This window comes from Neoarthrinium moseri (assembly GCF_022829205.1).
Source record: "Neoarthrinium moseri strain CBS 164.80 chromosome Unknown scaffold95_Wmoseri_CBS_16480, whole genome shotgun sequence".
Classification (NCBI taxonomy): domain Eukaryota; kingdom Fungi; phylum Ascomycota; class Sordariomycetes; order Amphisphaeriales; family Apiosporaceae; genus Neoarthrinium; species Neoarthrinium moseri.
Window position 1 is genome coordinate 17,280 of NW_026055209.1, and position 20,963 is coordinate 38,242.

Below are 20,963 nucleotides of genomic sequence, written 5' to 3' on the forward strand. Positions count from 1 at the left end.
TAGAATGTATTCCTCTAGCTCTTGTAAGAATACAAGACTGAGTCTTGTCCTCCTATTTCCTGTAGGAAGGACTGCGACACTAAGTAATAATACTCAAGGTCCGTCACCGGAGGTCCAACGAGACCTGCACGGTACGTTTGATTCTGGTTAGCGTAAGTTACGAGTAGGTTTTGTTATTATGCCTCTAGCTCGTCCTTACTACATACATTGGCACAAATCCAATGCCACATTTTTATGACATGATCACGCTTTAAAGGATTTCTCTGAGCAATGACCTCCGACATCTGCGCAGCATGCAAAGTCTCATACCTACACCATGTCGCTTCGTCGGCGCCGTTTTCCGCCTGGTGAGAACAAATGTCCCCATCTTTCCTATACTTGTCGTTCCAGAAACCGAGTAGCTTCTGTGATGGGTGGCCTGGGGCTCGCACCCTCAATCCTGATTCTAGACGCTTTACCCACTCGAGGGGCGCGACTACATCGAAGCCATCCCCGGTTTCATCCAGTAGCCAGTCAAGCATTTCTTGCCAAGTTGGACGATGACATGAATTCAAGACGTGGTATACTCGTGTGTTTTGAGCAATGCCAGTTTTTTTCGGATCCATTGTATGCTTGTCGTTGCATAGTGCTATGTCAAGGACGGCTGTCGCCGCCTGATCAACTGGAAGCCAGTTTAAGGCTTCGCTTTTGAGGTCTGGTAAGCACCCTGCCACTTTGGCTGTGGATAACATCAACGGATATACCTCGTTGGTATTCCAAGCGCCGGCTTTGTTGCCGCAGAGTTGCCCAACACGGATGACAGATATGTTCGGGGATGGCGTATGTTGGGCAAGGTTGGCTTTGCACCTATCGCTTGCCGCAGCACATATTTGTTCAGCAACCCACTTAGATCTTGCATACCCCAAGGGTGACGCGCCGGTCGGGTGGCATGAAATTCTCTCTGGTATCGGTGGACACAAGCAACTAGCTGCAGCGGTGGAGCTGATGAAAGCAAAGTGGATTCCTGAAGAAAGTCCGAAGCAGAGCAGATTCTGTATCCCTTGCAGATGGTCTTTGAATGAATTTAGTTGCAGGCTGAAGTTCACTGTCCATGCTGCATGGATAACCACAGTAGATTCCTTGCTGAGTCGGCATCTCCAATAGTCTGTCAACCCCAGATTCCGCTCAGCCAGCTCACATGGGAGGCATACAACTTTGCTTGCTCGATTTGGAGGAGATGTTGTGTCCGGCAATCCTGGTAAACCCCTAGATGATAGCCCCTTTGAAATCCGCTCGTGGGCGTCCAAGGAAGTCTGAGCTCTCAGCAAGCAGTAGATCTTGGAGACGCTGGGGTCCACACGTAACGAATGCAGTAGATGGGCGCCAAGTCCTCCGGTTGCCCCCGTGAGAATAACAGTATTTTGCGGATGCTGGTAACCTGCGGGACGTACTATTAGACGACTGAAGTTGCTGAACGCCTCTGCTAAATCCCACATCTCGTCCATTTCATCAGCCCCCGGTGGCATTCGCTGTGCCCCTTTTGGTTTATCACCTCCTTGTCTGTTGGCTCTTATATAGTCCGCTATCGCTCGAATGCTTCCGCACTCATAGATGATGTTCGCAGGTAATGGCGCACACCCGTCCGGAAGCAAGCTAGACTCAATAAGCTTTCGAATCTGAATGCAAGCAGTTGAGTCAACACCCTGATGAAAGACATCTCCCTCTAGACTGATACTCCGACCAACAACCTGTGTGAACTTCCCAAATATACCAGCCACGAGTTCATCATCGTCAAGTTCATCCGCTTTCAAGCTTTGATCGGGTGAGCTGACATAGACAGATTCAATAAACCTGCTATACCGCTCTTCTGCCTGCCGTCTCATGATTGTCCCTTTGCTACTTTTCTCAAGTGCGGGCTCATTTCCAGACTTGGGAACCACGACCAAAGCATATCTGGTTAACCGGGCGTGGCTTTGAGAATTTGGATTAGAACGCTCGATAATGGGCCATACAGCAGATAAGACTTCCTCTTCAGTTGACTCGTCTGTAGCTGTAGCTGGAAATAGCAAGGCTCCTGGAAAATCTTTCCCAGTGCCAAAGATGAGGACGTCCTCCAAGGCCTTGGTGGAAGCAAGCAAGGCGCCTTCTATGGGTGAAGGATCAAATTTTTTCCCGTTGGCCAAAACTATTAGAGAGTCTGCCCGGCTGTGATAACGCCATGCGTTACCTATACTAGAATGTGGTTGAAACAAGTCGGATGTAGCGTAAGATCCATCTTCCCGATTTGTTACAGCCCTGAGTGGCCACCCCGGCTTAGCTATGAGCTCGTATAACCCGCCTTCTCGTGGTTCAAATGAAAGTAGATCTTCATCACATGCTGGGCGGAGGTATTGCCAATTGGTGTCTGTTGAATAGTCTCGATGTGAAGACATTAGAAACCCGCATTCGGCACTTCCCAGACGAGAAACAAGGTTCACGCCAGCGCTGGTAAGCTGATCGCCTACTGATAAGGGAAGTGCTGCACCACCCACGCCCACTATTTCCATTGTCTGCAAGATTTTTACTCCCATGTCATGGCCAGCGAGCAATTGTAGAACGTACGGCACGGATGTGAAGTAGCCTATTTGGTAGGGACTTATAGTCCGTGCGTGTTCAATTGCAGAAACTACGCTCTTCGCTGTGATAGGCACAAGTCCTTCTGGAAAGAACCATACCATAGCATCGCTCGTCCATGCTCTAAAGCAATCCGCAAGACCTCCGTGGTATAAAGGTGTGGTAGAGAAAGTTGCAATCTTGAAATCTCCAGTGAGTCGAGGCAGAGCGCCAACGGCACCCCAATTCGTTTGCTGAATCGGCTTTGGTAACCCTGATGTTGTGCCTGAGGTATGGCGGAGATAGGCCAGCTGTGACACTGCAATATTGATATCTCCCGGCGGATATGACTTGGAACTATTGTAATAATAATTCGGTATGGGTTTTATAGATATTTTGTTTGGCATTTGGGAGGCCAGCTTCGTTTCAGATCGTCCGGCAAAAATGGATTTGACTGTTGCACTGTGGCACAAATGTTCAATTGCTAATGCACTCAATTGTGGACTGTAATATTGGTCAGCAGTTTATCTATATTCTCATATATCAGACATACGCAAGGAGAAATACTGTATGTCCCAACCGCATGAGGCCCAGCCAAGTCAAAAGGAAATCGAGACTGCTACTACATAGCAGACCAATTGTTTCTGATGACGAAGGAGGGGCAGCTTGTTCCAAGATAGCAGCAGCTTGCACGGAGAATTCGCTCAGCTCTCTGAAGGATAGAAGGGACGGCTCTATTGGTGGCTTAGCATATCTGTACGAGAGAAACAAAGAAGAACTTACGATGCAACGTCTCTGCTTGGGTATCTGCATCAACAAAGTTGGCGAATCCAATGGCTGCTGAATCGGGAAGTTCTTGAGCCTGTAAGTCTACCAGCTCAATCACATCCTTATACGCCTGTTGTTCTTGGTGTCCTTGTCTTCGTTTCCACAAGGCGGCTTCTCCGAGCGTACAGGTAAAATAGTTTAATTCTGGGGCGGGCATTGCGACCGGGGATTAGGGACAGGTTATTTGATTTCAGACGGCTATAAGTTCCTGGGGATTTCCCTAAACCAGGGTTCAATATGGGCTGTTTGGGTATGTCTTGGTGGGCACGAAAAACTTGTTCTTATTAGACGGCGGCGCTGCAGGTGGTGGGCAGAATGGGCGAAGAAAGTAACACACGAGTGCGTTATCATCTTGCTCTAACAATAGATGCGATCGACAAACCAGACTCTTTGGCGGCGAAGTGATGCTCTCCCAAGAGCCCAGCCAAGGTATGCTTACGCGCTTATTACAACTTTGGAATACGGGATGACCAAAGAACTCAGCTGTCGCTCGCTCCAATAGAAATCTTGTAGGTTCTCCGAGAGGAGTACCTCCCTCTATGCTCTAGTATCGATCGTTCTCATACTAATTAATCTACGACGACGTATGAGGTCATTGACGGCTTAAAATCTACGTAGGGTAGCCCACCCTTTTGCATAGTCAAATGCCGGCAATTCAATGACGGTTAAGTGAATATGACCATCATGACCGTGAATTGTGGATTTAAGGGAAGGTGGCACTACCGACTTTAGACTTAAGTCCATCGCGAAAGTCACAATAGCGCGAAGACTCTAGACAATTAGTCCTTCTTGCAGGCCCAAGAACCGGAAGCGATGAGCGGAAATTTGAACGAGGCAAAATCTGTATCCCCTAGCTCAGGGTGACAGAACTGAGGCCAGACTTTCAAATTCGGCCGATCAAAGTTGCATATACAGGTTTTCTCAGGTCTTACGGTTTGTGGTGTTGTGTAGATAAAGCAATGCAGCACACCGAGATTTCTCTTTTCATAGTGAATCATTTTCGGCTCCAAACTCAGTCATCACATGAAATCAGCAGGCACAACGGGCAGAGTTGGCATGACTTAATGCGCCTAACAATTGACATAGGGGTTAACTTGCGAACACTTTTGTCGTACTGACGTTGAGCCTGCTCCACCGTTGACCCCATAGCCATGCCGAGAAGATTGTTAGGGTCCAATAGATATGGTAGAGAGCGAAGACTGGAACGGGATCCCAAGTCTCAAAAATGGCTTCCTTCCACGAAACAACGTGAACGACAAATACTTCGCATGACTCTAGAAAGTCGGAGGCCTTCAATTTCCCCATCACCCAGTGAATAGCGGGATGGAATACCAGACTAACAAGATCATGGCCAATCCAATAGCGCGGCAGGGGACTGGATGGTGTTATGATCGAATCTTCGCTTAATCCGTCCTGTTGGAACACCACTTGGGGGTCTGCAGGTGCTTTTTCGAGTGTGGAGATGTAAGCTTCAACCATTTCTTCCATTTCATGGCCTTTCTGAGCAAATAGTACCACAGCCGTATGCGCCCGTGGATTACATTCTATTGCGTATATTGACCTTGCAAGGCCTTTCTCACTAATTGAGGTATCCTTGACCATGAAATCAAAACTCAGGTGGCCGGTGAGCAATTCAGGGTGGGCCGAGCGTAAGACGAACTCGCGCGTGAAAGCAAGCATCGCTCTCGAGAGTGGAGAGGTTCGTGGCAGGGCACGGTAGTGCATCAGCAGCTCAGCGCTGGGGCATGCCACGAAACACTTGACCTCTCCTCGGACGACCAGTGAGTGAGAGCAGTACTCTTCGCCTCCTGGAATATACTCTTGGAGGATCCAAGGTTTAGATGGCGATATTGGAAGATGAACCACGTGCTCTTGTGTTTCGAAGTCGGACCGAAAAGGGAGCAGACTCATATCTCCTCGGTGAACGTCGTCCACGTCGACAGTCTTGAGAATGAACTTCCGCTCCGGGTAAGTGTTCCGATTATTTGACAGAACCTGAAGTACATCCTCGGTTGAAGACACGCTATAGGTCTGAGGAACTGCAAGGCCGAGCTGGTCTGCTTCTCGCATGAAAGAGTCCTTCTGGTGCAATAACGCCGTCTCCCGTACTCCAAACTGAACACATTTGCACGGAGTAGATTCTTCGATAAGTTCCTTTGCTCTAGCGTCATCTAGCGAGGTGGCTACTCCTGAGCAGGAAACCCAAAGATCTATGCCCTCATCCTTAATTATCCTCAGAACCTGGTGTGTGTATTCCGCTTTAGTGTTGGCTGCGTTCTGTTTTTGCAAAGTTCGGAACACAGAAATGCTGTGTGAAAATCTTCCAGAGCATGGGATGCCGGTGCTCTCAAAATCTGCTCCGATGACACGATGGCCAGTAAGATAAAATGCACGGGCAAGAGTCAATCCCTTAGTCATGCCGACTCCCGTGACCAGAATAGTCCTTCGAGGCGCGACCAAGGCGTCTTTCGAGTTATTTCGACGAGGGCCCAAATGTGAAAAAAGAAGCTGTATGCATTTCAGGATGGACACAAACACAAGTGTCCAGGGTAATAGCAAGATACTTGTGCAAATGAGACCAGCAGCCTTAATACTGTCAGTGGACGATGTCCATGCCATGATAGCTCTCATCAAGTCCTTGCTTGTAATAGCGAAGGATTTGCAACAATGAAGTTGGGTCACCAAGAATACTGTGCCGATAAATTGAAACCGTAAAGTAATTCACATTCGACGGATTTCGAAGACGGTCTAGTTGATAGCCCCCGTTTTTGCATAATCGGATAGATTTCCAATGGAAATCCCCGGTTAAGTCAAAGCGCTTCAGAAAGACTAACATGCTGCTGGCGCTTACATGCCACAGCCAATCACAACCCATCCCTCGTCTGAGCCTCATTCAGTGATGATTCATCAGCCCCTTGATAGTATGACGATGACATTGACACGCAACGCGTGCATTAGCTGAGGACTCCAACGTCGAATGCATCGACGTTGGAAACATTGTCTGCCATATCATTCCGAATGTGACGTACAACGACTGATCAATATTATCCTAACCACTCACAGAGGCGTCGTGCTTCACTGCTGAGAATATCTGCCCAAAATCGAAGTGCCTCAATTTTTACATGACTCGAATGTATATCCTCACCTAGATACTCAATCATTCGCGGCGATTACTCCGAGGCGAGTTTCAATTGCAGTTGCTGTCACTGTCTGTCACTACCCGTTTTCAAAGACTTCGGCCATCTTTGCGTAGCACGTTGCCTTACAATCATCGTGTATTTATATAGTGGTATAATCTATGAACAACGAGAGTTGTTACCTCAGGATTCTACACACGTCGTAATCTCCAAGGCGTCCTAATGAAGTCAGTTGGGCACTTCAATGACTTGAATCACTTGAAATAAGATGGAAACTTACAGGCACTCCACTTGGCTCCCAGCCCTCAACAAATTCGCTCTTATACACGAGATTGGGGTTCCCTTTCAGTCCATCGTGTCCGAGGGCCGCAAAACGCTTCTTTTTTTGCGCTACGGTGCTCCTTACATATTCAAGGTAAGGAGGATTTCCAGGTTTGACAACTTGAAACGTTAGCAGTGTAAACAACTGGGAGTAGTATGTTTCTGACCATTGTCTGCAGCATATACCGACCCAGGTCCTACTAGGCCAAGCTCCTCGCACAGCATCAGATCTGGTGTGTAAAGAGGCTTCTGGTGGTCGAGGAACAAGAGATCAATATGATCAATCTCTCTATTCTTAGCCAGGCGCCTCAGAGTATCCGAGCTGGACCCAATAACAACCTTGACAATGTCACTGAGCCCCGCTAAATCCACGAGCATTGTAGTCACGGCACCAAACTCGGGGTTGTGTTCCAAACTATAGTATCGCCTGCCGCCGGCATCTTTGACTGCTGAGGCGAAAGCGATAGCAGAGTAGCCAACATATGCACCAATTTCTACCATAGTCTGCGGCTTCACTTCCCTGATCAGGTCGACAACCGTTTTCGACTTATATTCGCCGATATTCATAAGATACTTCTTAGTCCTGCCATATTCGTCAATGGCATCGAGGATCTTCTGAGGGTGCCCGCGCATGTTCTCCAGCTCTGGGTGGCTGTAGACATAGTGAAGAAGAGCGATTTCGCGACCATCGTTGAACTAGGTTATGCATTAGAGTAGTAGAGCCGGAATGATGTCTATACATACAAAGACCTCTTCTTGAGGTTGATACGCCTCTCCCTGGAAACCGTTCTTCTGTAGTTTGCCCATGGGGAAATCTACCTAGGTGTGTGGTCGTGCGAATGAAGTCTACCGCGGCGCGTTTTGTCGATTCAGATTTAGCATTGCCTCCTCGCGCGTGTTTCGGCTGTCTGAACGACCATGGCTTTTACACATGTGATTTTTACAAGGAGCTTCCCATGAACTTTTCTCTATGCCACGTGCAGTCTCGCAGGAATGCGTGGTGTCACTGTCCCGTGTCCTGAAGTCATTGACTCTGTGACCCTACAAGAATGTCCTAGTAATTGTGACGCGGACATATTCCAACCAATCAGGTCAAGTTCTCAAGCTGCTCTGGTCTTACTGTTACATTGCACGCATCAAGACAAGACCGCTGATCTGCTCGCCCAAACCTTGTAAGGGACTAAGATCCAACTATGCACGTGGTACAAACTCAATTCCTGGTATTTAGCGCATGTAATCGTGAGCTGAGGTCTCCTTCTAAGCAAGCCTGAGTAGATTAGGGTCTACACCACTTCACGCTACGCGTGATATCGAGCAATGAAAGGGCGTTCCTGAAGATGTTCGGGAATATTCGTTAGCTAGCAAGCGTCAACGAAATTCTCATGATGTGTCGAAGACGTCTACTTTCGAAACAGGGGGGAACAAAGGGGACTGTTTCTCCATACAATAGTTGATGACGCCTTTATTTGCTTGGGAAGACACTTGGGGATTAGTAGTCTCATCCCCTCTTGTCCCTGAAGCAGGGGCAGACTTATACTTTCCCATAGTTCCTCGAAATTAATGATTTCAATTATTCCATCAGGCTTAAATCATCGCAGGAATTCTACACGCCTATATCAATCTTAACTTCATATAGCATTACTGAGGGATCACATTTTCTTAACCGTTCTCATCTTTCGCTCAAGTTATAATAGAAAATATGTCCGATCTCCAGGCGAACGTATCCGAGACGAAGACTGGGTTCCACGTCGAGGGCTACGAGAAAATCGAATATGATTTCACTTTTGTTGATGGAGTATTCGACACCACCAAACCCAATCTTGCTGATTGCTACAAGACATGGGGCCGAGTACTTGCTGTCACAGATAAGAATGTTTATAAACTTTATGGGGAAAAGATGGAGCAATATTTCCATCATTTCGGCCTGCAGTTGACGGTCCACAAGACTTCCATTGGGGAAAAGGCAAAGACAATCGATACGTTCTTGGGCATTTGCGACTCAATGACAGACTTCGGCATTATTCGAAAGGTATTGCAATCTATCTCTCCATAGCCTTTCGACGTTCAACTAAAAGTGAGATCACAGGAACCGGTCTTGGTGGTTGGAGGTGGTTTGGTCACCGATGTTGCAGGGTACGAACCCGTTCTACTCTGATATCCTAAACTTCAGCTCATAATACGTGCCAGGTTTGCTTGTGCTGCATACCGGAGAAACACCAATTTTATCCGTGTGCCTACCACTGTCATCGGGCTCATCGATGCCAGCGTCAGCATCAAAGTTGCTGTCAATTACGGCCGGTACAAAAACCGCCTGGGAGCGTATCACGCGCCTGTCCATACTTTCTTAGACTTCACGATGCTTCGCACTCTACCAGTTGCTCAGGTCCGAAACGGATTTGCAGAACTGATCAAGATTTCTTCATGTTCTCACCTCGAGGTCTTTAACCTTCTTGACAAGTATTGTGAGCAGCTGATCGATTCGAAATTCGGCCGAGCAGATAACTCGGCTGTTGAGGTTCGAAAGGCGGCAGACGTTGTATGCTTCCATACCCAGGAGTACTATTGGCTTTTGATTAACAATGTCATCAGATCAACCGTGAAGGTATATACGAAATGTTGAAACTTGAGTCTCCGAATCTCCACGAAATCGGCTTGGATCGTGTCATCGCATACGGCCACACTTGGTCTCCTCTGCACGAACTCATTCCCGACACCCCTTTGCGACATGGTCATGCTATCTCAATTGATATGGCGTACTCGGCGACCTTAGCAAAGCAGAGGGGTCTTCTGACCGATACTGAGCATCGCCGCCTGTTTGCCTTGTTCTCCAGAGCTGGGCTTACACTTGATCACCCTCAGTTTGACGATGATGTTCTTGAGAAAGGAACCACCGCCATCCTCAAAACAAGGGATGGCCAACTGCGCCTACCAGTGCCAAATCCTCTAGGAAGTTGCAAATTTTTAAACGACGTTTCCGACACGGAACTCAAGTCTGCACTGGTTGAACACAAACGGATTTGCAAGACTTTACCACGGGAGGGTGCCGGCTTAGAGGCTTACGTCGATACCAGTGATACTGGTTATACGGATAACGTACTGGAAGCTGCCAATGCTCGTGAGACTGCTGATGAAGCTGATCTCTTACAAAAAGAGCAACCCACTGATGGTGTGAACGGTCATGTTAATGGTGACGCTTCTTCGTTGGAGAAGGCGAAGGCTGCCTTCAATCCAAGTAAGAACAGCCATTCAAAGATCCACACAAACGGCATCAGAGTCCAGGCATAAGGCCTTGGTTTGCACACCGAGTGTGCTGAAAAGTGGCAAAACCTGAATGCGATGTGTTTGGTATCGGAATACCTCATGAACTCAGTGCATAACCAGATTTCTCGAAACAGATTATGGATTTGCAGGAGTATATCGTGTGCGATTAGTCTATCAAGCATATCAAAATATGTTCGCCCATTACCCTATGAGTGTGGATCATTTTCTCACAGGGAATGTGACATTGAGTGTCAACCGAGCTTAAGATGTATTGGTGCAGCAGCTATGAATTTCACTTGACTTATCAGATGTGTTTCAAAACATGTAAAAGTGCAATCTAAGTCTAGGAGCATTCCCAGTGCACATGACCGGGCAAAACGAATGCTAGGTTCGGATGACGTAGTAGATGCTGAGACCAACCGGCCTCGTTAACCATCCATCACCGCAGGCGATACTTCGCGTATTTTGCTAAACAAACATTCCTGACAACCGCGATGGATGGCTCTACCCGACGTGCATACGCCACACTTATCACGCGAAGCAGTTATCTTGCAGGTGTGGTAGTCTTGGCTCACACGCTTCGGAAGCATGGAAGCAGGTACCCTTTGGTTGTTCTTTGGACAGCTTCTCTCTCGAATAATGCCTTTCGTGCGCTTGAATACGAGGCTCTTCACGGCAATCTTACTCTGCGACAATGCGAGATTCTTCTGCCACCAAAAGGGAGAAGGACTAGCCTCATTGCGGAACGATTTGAAGACACCTGGACAAAGCTAAGAGTGTTCGAGCTTGTTGAGTATGATGTCGTCTGCTACCTCGATGCAGATATGACTGTCTTCGGAGATGTCGACTCCATCTTTGAGAAGATGGGGGAGATGCCAAGGGGATGGTTAGCTGCGAATCACTCCTGTGTCTGCAACCGGGACGGGGACCCATGGGCACCAGACGACTGGCGAACAGAGAACTGCGCTTACACGCCCATTGTTCACCCAGTAGCACTCAGCCATCCTACCCAGCCGTCCCCTGATGGACCCAGAACACACAGATGGCTCAACGGTGGGATGTTCGTATTTCGACCGTCCCAGGAGCTTTGGGACGATATGCTCTCGCTTTTCAACACAACACCCCTGCTATCCACCTTTAAGTTCCCTGATCAAGATTTTCTGGCGCACTACTTTGATTCCAAATGGAAGGCTCTTGGATGGCAGTATAATGCATTAAAAACTATGAGATACTGGCACGAGAATATATGGCGGGATGAAGAGGTCATTTGCCTGCACTACATTGTGGACAAGCCATGGACCAGGCGCATAGGGCCAGACGGGAACGCAGGCTACAAGGAACGAGATGGTGTGACTCATCAATGGTGGTGGCAAGCCTATGGTGACTGGGAACAGAGCAGGCTACTTCTGGGTGGCCCAGGAGACGAAGTTGTAGCGTTGGTGAGAAAGGGCGTCGCGCCACCAGCAGGAGTGTTGCAAATTGACTGGACCACGGCAGAGGGTGAAGACCCAGACATGAAGGCCATTGGCAGTGCAGTACAGGGTTTTGCCGGGAACAAGCTCCCTCACGAGGCCGGCGGAAACATTCGGTGAGGAGGCTAGATATCTGGACACAGAGGCTCCGAGTCAGACTTACAATACATGTCTCATTCTTACTCTCATACTTCAGGCCCCGCTGTGTGCTTCGAATATGAAGGAGGAGCGGCTCCTTAGAAGTCACTGTTGGAGGGTTAGCTGACGCGCACAACGGCCATTCTAGGTAGTTGTGTATTACACGGCACATCTCGCACTGGACAATCACGGGGCTCGCAAACTGTGTTCACATAGATAGTCCTGTGGAATAATGGACTGGCGGATTTCCAACCTTGGTCCGGCGGCCCCACACCAGCTTCCCGTCACGGGCGAGACGCAGGTGCCAGGACCATTCCGTCCGGACCTCCAGGCCCAGCCAGCAAATGTTGGTCAACCCTCTCATTTGATCTTCACAGTCCTGCGTTGGTCTTACGAATACCCAAACTGCTCAAACCAGCTTGCGGGGTTGCCTTGACAACCGATTGGTGTTCTTCGGACTCGTTTTCGGCACCTGGGAACCTCCATCTCACACTACACTCCCACCGCACGCCTGTAGCCCCGCGCCTTCTCAACCTCCGGGCCGCCGTCTGTGTGGTGTGTGGAACATGCCCGACAAAATCACTTCCAAGAACCTGTCTTACGACCAGAGCCTGCCGCCATTCCTCGCACGGCTGCGCGGCCAGCAGACATCCGACGCCCACACCCCCGACCCCATTCTTGCAGCGCACAGAAGACCAGGGCGCGTCCGCAGCGCCAGCGAAGAAGCCGAGGACGAGCCCGTCGTCGTCGACGAGGAAGGGAACGTGGTGGTCCTGAGGCCCGATCAACTCGACAGCACGGAGGCCAGGGATGGCGATGAGACAGTAGCCAGCTCCAAGGACTCGGATCAGCTCACGGATCAAGTCGTCGATAAGGAGTCGGAGAAGGTTGCCGTCATTGGCGCCGCCCGGAAACGCAAGATCGGCCGCGTGATCGGAGGAAGTGAGGAAAAGGAGCGCAGCAGTGGCGTAGACGCAGACATTGCAAAAGCTGTAGAGGCTACCAAGGCCCTCTCGCGGGACAATCCGAAGGAGGACACGGATCGTCCGGCAAAGAGCACCAAGAAGGGCAGTAAAAGGGCGAAGAAGATCAAGTTGAGTTTCGGCGACGACGAGGGCTAGTGCACCGAGACGCGCAAATACTAGAGTAGCCGGTGCGTCGTCCTCCCGGTGCGTCCTGGCCAGACTCGCGCTTCGCAACCCTGTCACAGATAATGAAGCCTGCAACCTGACAGAACGGGGTGCTCTGATAGCATACGAAGGTCTAGGTGCCTTCGACATCGGATGGCCGAGCCCACAGAGTCACTGAGACTCTCCGCTCGTTATCGATCCCTTTGCGGCTTGCTTCGAACACATGATAGCGTGACAGCTAGACGAAGCATCGTGATTTGATGTCACAGGGACAGGGGAGCGTCAGCATCAACTGCGTGCTTGCTACGCCGGTGGTTCGGATTCAGTGTTCCGCTGCTGGTCGTTGCAGCTGCTAAATGTCCGTCTCGTCTCGTCTCGTCTCCCTCCCAAAGCCGGACGCGTGTAGACACAGCGTTCGAAGAGATCATGGATCTCCGCTATACTATTACCCGTTGATCATTGCCCATTCAGAGTTGGCTACGCGCTGTGGTAGAACTATTCAATTACCCATGTGATCAGATAAACGCCACAAACCCCTTGCCAATGCAGTGTAACGAGACTCGCACCAAGTCCTGCTGTCATAAAATCACCCTTCTCCAGCCCAAACGATCGCTATCCACATGTTTCCTTTTCCCCGCCCAGTGACTCTCCAAGCTTGGAATATGCCCGGCATCTAGTATCTCGACATCCTGTTACCACCGTTGGGAGAGTAGCCCCGGTCGTAAGCACTTGATTGGCCGTAGGGACTGGGTTCGTCGGCGTAGATAGTGGTCCGCCTCTCGTCTTCCGGCAACAGCTCCTTCACTTCCCAGTTGTTCAGCCTCGTGCCGACGGAGAACTCGAGATCCTCCTTGGTGATTGAGTCCCAGTACTGTGCGCGGTAAGTCAGCATGTGAAGAAAGTGGGAGATTAGATGGGGCATACCTTGTAGATCATCATGACAGCCAGTAGGTTGCAGGTTGTGGCGAAGAAGAGGCCATCAACATAGTGGCTTGTGGCGTCGCAGATGGTCGAGCTGAAAGCGTATAGGACAACCTGGCCGATGACGAAGAAAAAGACGGCAAAGGCGATGTCGCCCAGGGGCCATCGGTCCTGAAGAGTCCGCACAACCAGCAGAATCTGGAGGGCGCCGTAGACGACCAGCTGGATGCCGTTCAGGAGGTACAAGACGGTGAACAAGCCGACCGTGTTCACGGGGCTCAGGCCTGCCCATTGCTTGAAGGTGGCGAGTGAAACGAGGAAGGAGATGGCAAATGCGGCGAAGGAGCATAGCCGAAGGAGCCAGACAGACAGCGGCGTACCGTCCTCGTACAGCTGGAAGCCCACGAAGCCGTTGATCAGGAGGCAGGTGACGAGGGACGAGATGAGGCCGGACTGGATGGAGACAAAGTACGGATAGGGGCCGGAGCCGGGCGGGACGACGCCGGCATCGACGCAGAGGGAGAAGAAGCTGAGCAGCATGTAGAAGTAAAAGAAGGCGAGGATCTCCTTGCGCCCGACGGCCGTGAATTTGCCACGGATGTGGAGGATCATGATGACGGTCATGATCAGGGCGATGATGTGCATGAAGCTCGAGGCGCCCTGGAAGATGATGGTGTTGGCCAGCTCAATGTTGCGGGCGAAGCAGTCGGGCTCGATGCCGACGCCGCTCGAGATGGACGTTATGGGACCGACATTGGCGCATAGCGGCAGAGGCGCCGTCTCGCAGATGGTGGTGAAGTCGCCGAAGCCGCCCATGGCGAGTGAGCGACTGATGACTGCCGGGAAAGGGGACAGGGACGGGGACGGAGACGGAGAAGTCGGACGATGGTCTTTGGAGGCTCTCGCGGGCTGAATTCCAAGGCCGGGTTGGACAGCGAGCGCGTCGGTGGCTGGCGGAGGCTGTGTCTGAACCACGAGTGGAACGAATGGAGAGATAGCTAAGATGTGATCTTCAGTAACGATGGACAGGGACGACAGACGTCTTGCAGCGAATGACTACAGCGTCGAGAGCCGTTGTTTTTGGCTGGGCGGAGGTGATGGGGGAAAGTCTGTCGTCGTCAGGTCGTTCGGATTCCCGACCGTGGTCGAAAATCAAGGATTCAGCGCTGCTGCAACCATTCGTTGCCAGGGCGAAAGGGCCAGCAACAGCGAGTTGGGTGCTGGGGTCAGGGGGGCAGGGGGCCGGGGGCCGGGGGGTCAAGGCCTTCAAGGACATTGGATCGAGTTACCGACCTTGTTAGCGGTAGATCTTCCCCCCGTGGGCCCTTGTCTCTCCTGTGGGCCCGTGCTGCTCGTGTCGACCGTGGCACCTTGCCTCTAGCGGACTGGCGTTCTCTTAGCTGGAGCGAGTCCCTGCCCTGTTGATTGGAGCGCCGTTGGAGGCGTCGTTAGGGCTGCATAAGATACTTGGACCGCATGCATGGACGTACGAACCTCCCTGAGCCAGGTGCTGTAATACCAACTTAACTATTACTTTACAAAACGCAGAAGCAATGAAAAGGACGTTTGAGTGGGTGTATGAGGACTCGGAGCATTATTCCAAGGCATGCGTAAACTTCCCAAGATGGCTTCAAGAAGGGGACGGAGTATACTGGATCACTGGCAAAGCCGGGTCAGGCAAGTCAACATTGATGAAGTTTATGCATGACAACCCTATGACGAAGGACTGTCTCCTGATGTGGTCAGGTTGCCACCCTTCGCTCACTGCCAGCTTCTATTTCTGGAATTCCGGACTGAGATGCAGATGTCAATCGAAGGACTACTCAGATCTCTACTACACGACATTGTGAGTCAGCTGACGACCGACACTGCTATGAGCGAACTGTTTCCAGAACGTTGGATAATTCTCAATCTGTTTGGCGATGACCCACAACCGTGGGGTGTGGATGAGTGTTTGAGAACGTTTCGGCGGCTTTCGCAGCCAATATTCTCACAGTATCGCATTTTCGTAGCAATTGACGGGTTAGACGAATTCAATGGCAACCATATTGAACTCGTTGCAGTTTTGATGTCTCTCGTCCAGTTGCCCAACATCAAGCTTTGTTGCGCCAGTCGTCCATGGCCAGTCTTTCAGGACGCCTTTCACGAGTCTCCGAGTCTTACACTTCAGGATCTCACTCGACCAGACATAGAGTTCTTCGTACGCGAAAGTTTGAGAAACATCCAGGTATCAAGGAGCTTGAATCTGGTATTCCCGGTTTAGCCGACAGCCTTGTCAAGGAGATAGCTGAGAGATCGGCTGGTGTCTTTCTCTGGGTGGTCCTGGCTGTGCGGTCCCTTTTGGAAGGAATATCAAATGGAGATAAAATCTCGGACTTGCATGCCAGGCTAGAAGAACTTCCCTCGGAGCTGGAGGCCCTATTGCACCACATGGTATGGGGTATAGAGTCTCGGTATAAGGGCCAGTCTTCGCAGCTTTTCCAGATACACCGGGCTTCAGGGGATTTGACGCTTCTCCATCTATCTTTTGCAGATAACGATGACGATGAGCTCTGGAAAAGACTCGAGCCTAATCCGCTCCAGGGGGATGAAATGCCATGCGACTCAAGGTCATGAAACGGAGGCTAGAAAGGAGGACGAAAGGACTGCTGGAAGCTGACAATAGGAAAATGTCCACCGAGGAGTCAGTTATTCTCCTAGCACACTAGTAACTGCTAACTCGTGGAAGAATGACACGCAGTGGCCCGAGACAACGAATGTGAAGCATAGCCCGCGTGTTCAATTGCTTCACAGGACAGTACGCGACTACCTTCAACAGCCGAAAGTGTGGATACAGATGAGCACCTTGGTGAACCCTGGCTTTGATGCACATGTATCCCTCTGCAAGGCTTCATTATCGCAAATTAAGACCTGCAACATACAGACAGCACCACTAGGGCATCTGCGTCATCAGGTCACCAATATCCTCAGGCACTCAATCTGTGCACGGGAGGATGGCCATGAGTCCCTGATACCTGTTCTTAACGAGCTAGACAAGGCCATGGAGGTTATAACGCAAAGGCGGCCAAATTTCTGTGACAATCAAATGTTTTCTCGCGTACTACCTGGACACCGCTCTTGCCAATTGCGGTGCTCCTGGACGCCTCGTTTTGGGTGGAAAGCTTTTCCCACAACGTCTGTCCGACGGTTCATGATTTGCTACTGCACTTAGCAATTAATTGAGAGAATCAGTCACGGTTTATTTCGGTATACGCAAATTCTCACCAACGGCACCGTCGGTGCGATTCTTATTAGATCGTGGTGTAGATCCAAGTCATCTTTGCAGTCCCAATGGAAAAAAGCTGTGTCAACATGCCGCTACCCTAGTTCAGGCGGTTCTCCAAGACTTTCCCACAAAGTATGATTTCGAGTTTTGTGTCGACTTAGCGGAGACTTTTGTTCACTATGGGTATCGCATAGTGCAAGAACAACTTGTGCCAGTAAGGTACTCGGAGCGGATGGCTAAGGTAGAGAAACTCCTTAGCCGTACACAATACAAAAAGAGATCGACACTGTCATCCAGCTATAATGGGCCATGCGATGGACAACCCCGTTGGTTTAAAAGGGTACGGAGATCTTGACGGGATCTTGGTGTGTGCAAATGCTGCTACGCTACGAGAACATTCAATAATAAAAGGCATGAGCAAAATTTCATAGGGCATGAGCAAGGCACCGAGATACCCATGTAACAAGCTCTTAGAAGATTGCAATACCTGAAGTACCAGATTATCTGCATTCGAAAGTATCGTTCCATCATCAGCGTTATTAGTTTGTACACGACTTGACCTACAAACCCTTCCTAGCTTCCCCGTTATCCCTAATTCGTGTACTTGGACGCATAAGATCAGGCAGAACAAAAGCAGCGCAAGAGTGCCAAGTGAGTGCGGGCAGCAGGAACATGGCGCTCAGGGCCAGTCCGGACCAAGTAAATCCGCTTTCAATAGGCTTGCTGGCGTGCCAGCTCAATACACCAATTAGGACCAACTCGCCCGCTGTGAGAGTCTTGAAAATGAGGCTCCGCTGTTCAAAGACAGTCGGCGAATTGGGGATGACAAGGAGTATGGGTATAGTAAGAGCAAGGACAAGGCCGCCGTAAATTTGCCATAGCACAGCGGCACTGGGTGGTACTGTATCAGAAGAGACGACGTATGATAGACACCAGGCTGGATATCTGATGAACACCGCAGCACCGATCACGTTGAGGACGGCTTCGACGAGAAGGCCAAGTTGAATGACCTGGGTCATTATTGAGAATAGGAGTGCTAGGTGATACGGCAGAGTTTGGACGTTTGGAAAGACCAGATGAGATACAACCACCTCGGAGCTCCTGGGAGCATAGAGGTGACGATGGGACTTTGAGTATTATCCGCAACCGCCAGTCAAGCTTTGCAGGTGACGGTAACATACACACGCGCGCACACACACACACAGGGAGGGAGAGAGGGAGAGAGACGTAGATGGAGGGAGAAAGGGAGGGTACATGGTGCGTTGGGTTGTGGGGGGGTGCGTATTCGACCAGGTCGCCCGAGTTTTGTTAATGAACAGTGCCTAGGTATGCCGGTACCTTGAAATGTCCGAGTCACGCTAGAGGCTGCAGGTTAGGTGTGTAATGCTGCGCCTCAAGTAACAAAAGTTTGCACCAGGCCGAGATTGATTGCCCGAATGCATGGATGCGTGGATGCGCAAACCTCAGCAAGGAATACCTAGAACTAGCTCTACCATAGTATGTTAACCGCCTATCTAGTGACTTCGACAAGACTGTATACCTAGGTACATACCATGGTAGCTGAACGGGCAAAATTACTACTACCGGTAGCTTGAATGATCGTTCTTGGCCTTGACCGATTACCACGGTTTGACAGCCCACTGCTTGCAAGTAAGTTACATGGCTTCCTAGGCTTCGGAGTACGGTGTTGTCATGGGTACCTACCCTTCCCACCAACGTATACATGTACATGTAATGATGTAAGTTTCGTTCCAAAGGTTAGCCACGTAGGCGAACCAAGAGCCTCGGGGTGCATCTTCACCGCCTGCCCATGGTGGAGCAGATCCGACCGAACCTCCGATACGTAGTGGGCTCGTGGACCGACACCCACCAAGGAACCACGGCGTTGGCCGTTGGCGGGGTCAGGGTCTGGCAGAAAAATTATTTTGCGACTGGCGATAGCGTCTGTCTCTGCTTGCCCCTCGGCGGTCGTTGGGCGCCACTCTAGACCTACTGTGCACCTCTTTCTTGCAACGCGCCAACCCTGCGCCTTTTGCTTCAATCGCACTTCCCGACCTCGCGACCATGTCGAAGCGTACCGCAGACGCCGAGAATGGCGACGTGCCCATGAAGGGCGGCGTGCGGCCCGAGCCCATGGACGTTGACAACGAGATGGGCGAGTTCGAGGACGAATTCGAGGACGAGTTTGAGAGCGAGGACGAGATCTTCGAGGCCGGCGTTGATGGCAGACCCGACGCCGAGCGCGAAGCCGAGGAGCGTGCAGGTCAGTCGCTGCGCTCTATCCCACCCCGTCGACCCTGGGCAACACTGACCGGATAGAACAGCGGGCGCCATGGATGTGGACAACAACGGCAACGGCACCTTCATCGTGGGCCGCAACAAGCTAGAGGCCGGCCAGCACCTAGCCCCCGACCTGGGGACCTACGAGCTGCTCCACAACCTGAGCACCCCGTGGCCATGCCTCTCCTTCGACGTCATCCGGGACGGCCTGGGCGACAAGCGTGAAAAGGTCTATCCCGCCACCATGTACACCGTTGCCGGCACCCAAGCCGAAGGCAAGCGGGAGAAGGAGAACCAGTTGATGGTCATGAAATTCAGTGGCCTGAGCCGCATGGAGCGGCAGGACGAGGAGGACTCCGACTCGGACGACGAGAACGACGAGGACGCCGACCCCATCCTCGAATCCAAGTCGATCCCCTTGAACGCAACCACGAACCGCATACGTGCGCACCAGATCCCGTCACAGGATGGCGCCTCGCCGCCAAAGACCCTCACCGCCACCATGACCGAAGCGGGCCAGGTCCTCATTCACGACATCACCCCACACCTGGAGTCCTTTGACAACCCGGGCACCGTCATCACTCCGCAGCAGAACAAGCCTCTCTCCACCATCCGCGCGCACAAGTCGGAGGGGTACGCCCTTGACTGGTCGCCACTGGTCCCCGGTGGCAAGTTGTTGACGGGTGATAACAACGGCCTGATATACGCGACTACTCGCACGGATGGCGGCGGGTGGGTGACCGACACCCGCGCTTTCCAGGGCCACACCAGCAGCGTCGAGGAGATCCAGTGGAGTCCACAGGAGGCATCGGTCTTTGCCTCGGCCTCGAGCGACGGTACCGTCAGGGTCTGGGACGTGCGGAGCAAGAGCAGGAAGCCGGCGATCACCGTGCCGGTCAGCAAAACCGACGTCAACGTCATGTCTTGGTCGCGTTTGACCACGCACCTCTTGGCTACCGGAGACGACGACGGCGTATGGGGTGTGTGGGACCTGCGGCAGTGGAAGGGAGGCGACGAGAAGCCATCGCCCATCGCGAGCTTCAGCTACCACAAGGAGCAGATCACGAGCATCGAATGGCACCCGACCGACGACAGTATGATCGCCGTTGCGGCCGGCGACAACAAGGTCACTCTGTGGGACCTGTCTGTCGAACTGGACGACGAGGAAAGCAAGGACACGGCGGGGGTGCAGGATATGCCCCCTCAACTTCTGTTTGAGCACATCGTGGAGCATGCGAAGGAGGTACACTGGCACCCGCAGATTCCTGGTACCTTGGTGGCGACAGGCGCCGAGTTCAGCGTATTTAGACCCATACCTGTTGTCTTTGGCGTACATGCCAAGTAGAAACTTTGCGACCCAGTTGAGTAAATACTCATTCCCAGCACGACCTATGTCTACATGTTACTTTCTTGAATTGCCCGTTCACAACTATGCGCCCCTATGGGCCGCCTACGAAGACTCAGTCGCCCAAAGGGGTCAGTTGAAGCCCCAGGATGCCCAACAGCCAGCTGCCCATTGTTAGGTGGAGGCCATTGGCGGCCTGCTTTAGTTGCATACGGCCGGCCACCCATTTGGCAGGCAGGAATGATGAATATAAGCACGAATCTTGCATTGATGGTCGGTCGAAGTGTTACATGA

The 20,963-nt window shown here is 51.3% G+C and overlaps 9 protein-coding genes across 9 annotated transcripts; 4 read left to right on the plus strand and 5 right to left on the minus strand.

The window, feature by feature from the left end:
- Nucleotides 1-1,245: 1,245 nt before the first annotated feature.
- On the minus strand, nt 1,246-3,556 carry JN550_012802 (uncharacterized protein; the record flags this gene model as incomplete). The annotated part of the gene is made up of 4 exons (XM_049311318.1): nt 1,246-1,326; nt 1,431-3,075; nt 3,125-3,305; nt 3,355-3,556. 4 exons carry the CDS (start codon nt 3,554-3,556, stop codon nt 1,246-1,248), a joined length of 2,109 nt encoding a protein of 702 aa, XP_049165203.1.
- A 932-nt stretch (nt 3,557-4,488) lies between these two features.
- On the minus strand, nt 4,489-5,817 carry JN550_012803 (uncharacterized protein; the record flags this gene model as incomplete). The annotated part of the gene is made up of 1 exon (XM_049311319.1): nt 4,489-5,817. The coding sequence occupies one exon, from the start codon at nt 5,815-5,817 to the stop codon at nt 4,489-4,491; it is 1,329 nt and encodes a 442-aa protein (XP_049165204.1).
- Nucleotides 5,818-6,719: 902 nt separating this feature from the next.
- On the minus strand, nt 6,720-7,664 carry JN550_012804 (uncharacterized protein; the record flags this gene model as incomplete). The annotated part of the gene is made up of 4 exons (XM_049311320.1): nt 6,720-6,755; nt 6,817-6,977; nt 7,025-7,553; nt 7,602-7,664. The coding sequence occupies 4 exons, from the start codon at nt 7,662-7,664 to the stop codon at nt 6,720-6,722; spliced, it is 789 nt and encodes a 262-aa protein (XP_049165205.1).
- Nucleotides 7,665-8,556: 892 nt separating this feature from the next.
- JN550_012805 (uncharacterized protein) lies at nt 8,557-10,142 on the plus strand (the record flags this gene model as incomplete). The annotated part of the gene is made up of 4 exons (XM_049311321.1): nt 8,557-8,886; nt 8,944-8,990; nt 9,045-9,393; nt 9,447-10,142. The coding sequence occupies 4 exons, from the start codon at nt 8,557-8,559 to the stop codon at nt 10,140-10,142; spliced, it is 1,422 nt and encodes a 473-aa protein (XP_049165206.1).
- A 470-nt stretch (nt 10,143-10,612) lies between these two features.
- On the plus strand, nt 10,613-11,710 carry JN550_012806 (uncharacterized protein; the record flags this gene model as incomplete). The annotated part of the gene is made up of 1 exon (XM_049311322.1): nt 10,613-11,710. The coding sequence occupies one exon, from the start codon at nt 10,613-10,615 to the stop codon at nt 11,708-11,710; it is 1,098 nt and encodes a 365-aa protein (XP_049165207.1).
- A 584-nt stretch (nt 11,711-12,294) lies between these two features.
- On the plus strand, nt 12,295-12,849 carry JN550_012807 (uncharacterized protein; the record flags this gene model as incomplete). The annotated part of the gene is made up of 1 exon (XM_049311323.1): nt 12,295-12,849. One exon carries the CDS (start codon nt 12,295-12,297, stop codon nt 12,847-12,849), a length of 555 nt encoding a protein of 184 aa, XP_049165208.1.
- A 682-nt stretch (nt 12,850-13,531) lies between these two features.
- On the minus strand, nt 13,532-14,595 carry JN550_012808 (uncharacterized protein; the record flags this gene model as incomplete). Its single annotated transcript, XM_049311324.1, has 2 exons — nt 13,532-13,729; nt 13,783-14,595. The coding sequence occupies 2 exons, from the start codon at nt 14,593-14,595 to the stop codon at nt 13,532-13,534; spliced, it is 1,011 nt and encodes a 336-aa protein (XP_049165209.1).
- A 3,009-nt stretch (nt 14,596-17,604) lies between these two features.
- JN550_012809 (uncharacterized protein) lies at nt 17,605-18,063 on the minus strand (the record flags this gene model as incomplete). The annotated part of the gene is made up of 1 exon (XM_049311325.1): nt 17,605-18,063. One exon carries the CDS (start codon nt 18,061-18,063, stop codon nt 17,605-17,607), a length of 459 nt encoding a protein of 152 aa, XP_049165210.1.
- A 1,045-nt stretch (nt 18,064-19,108) lies between these two features.
- Nucleotides 19,109-20,669, plus strand: JN550_012810 (uncharacterized protein; the record flags this gene model as incomplete). Its single annotated transcript, XM_049311326.1, has 2 exons — nt 19,109-19,307; nt 19,369-20,669. The coding sequence occupies 2 exons, from the start codon at nt 19,109-19,111 to the stop codon at nt 20,667-20,669; spliced, it is 1,500 nt and encodes a 499-aa protein (XP_049165211.1).
- Nucleotides 20,670-20,963: the final 294 nt, after the last annotated feature.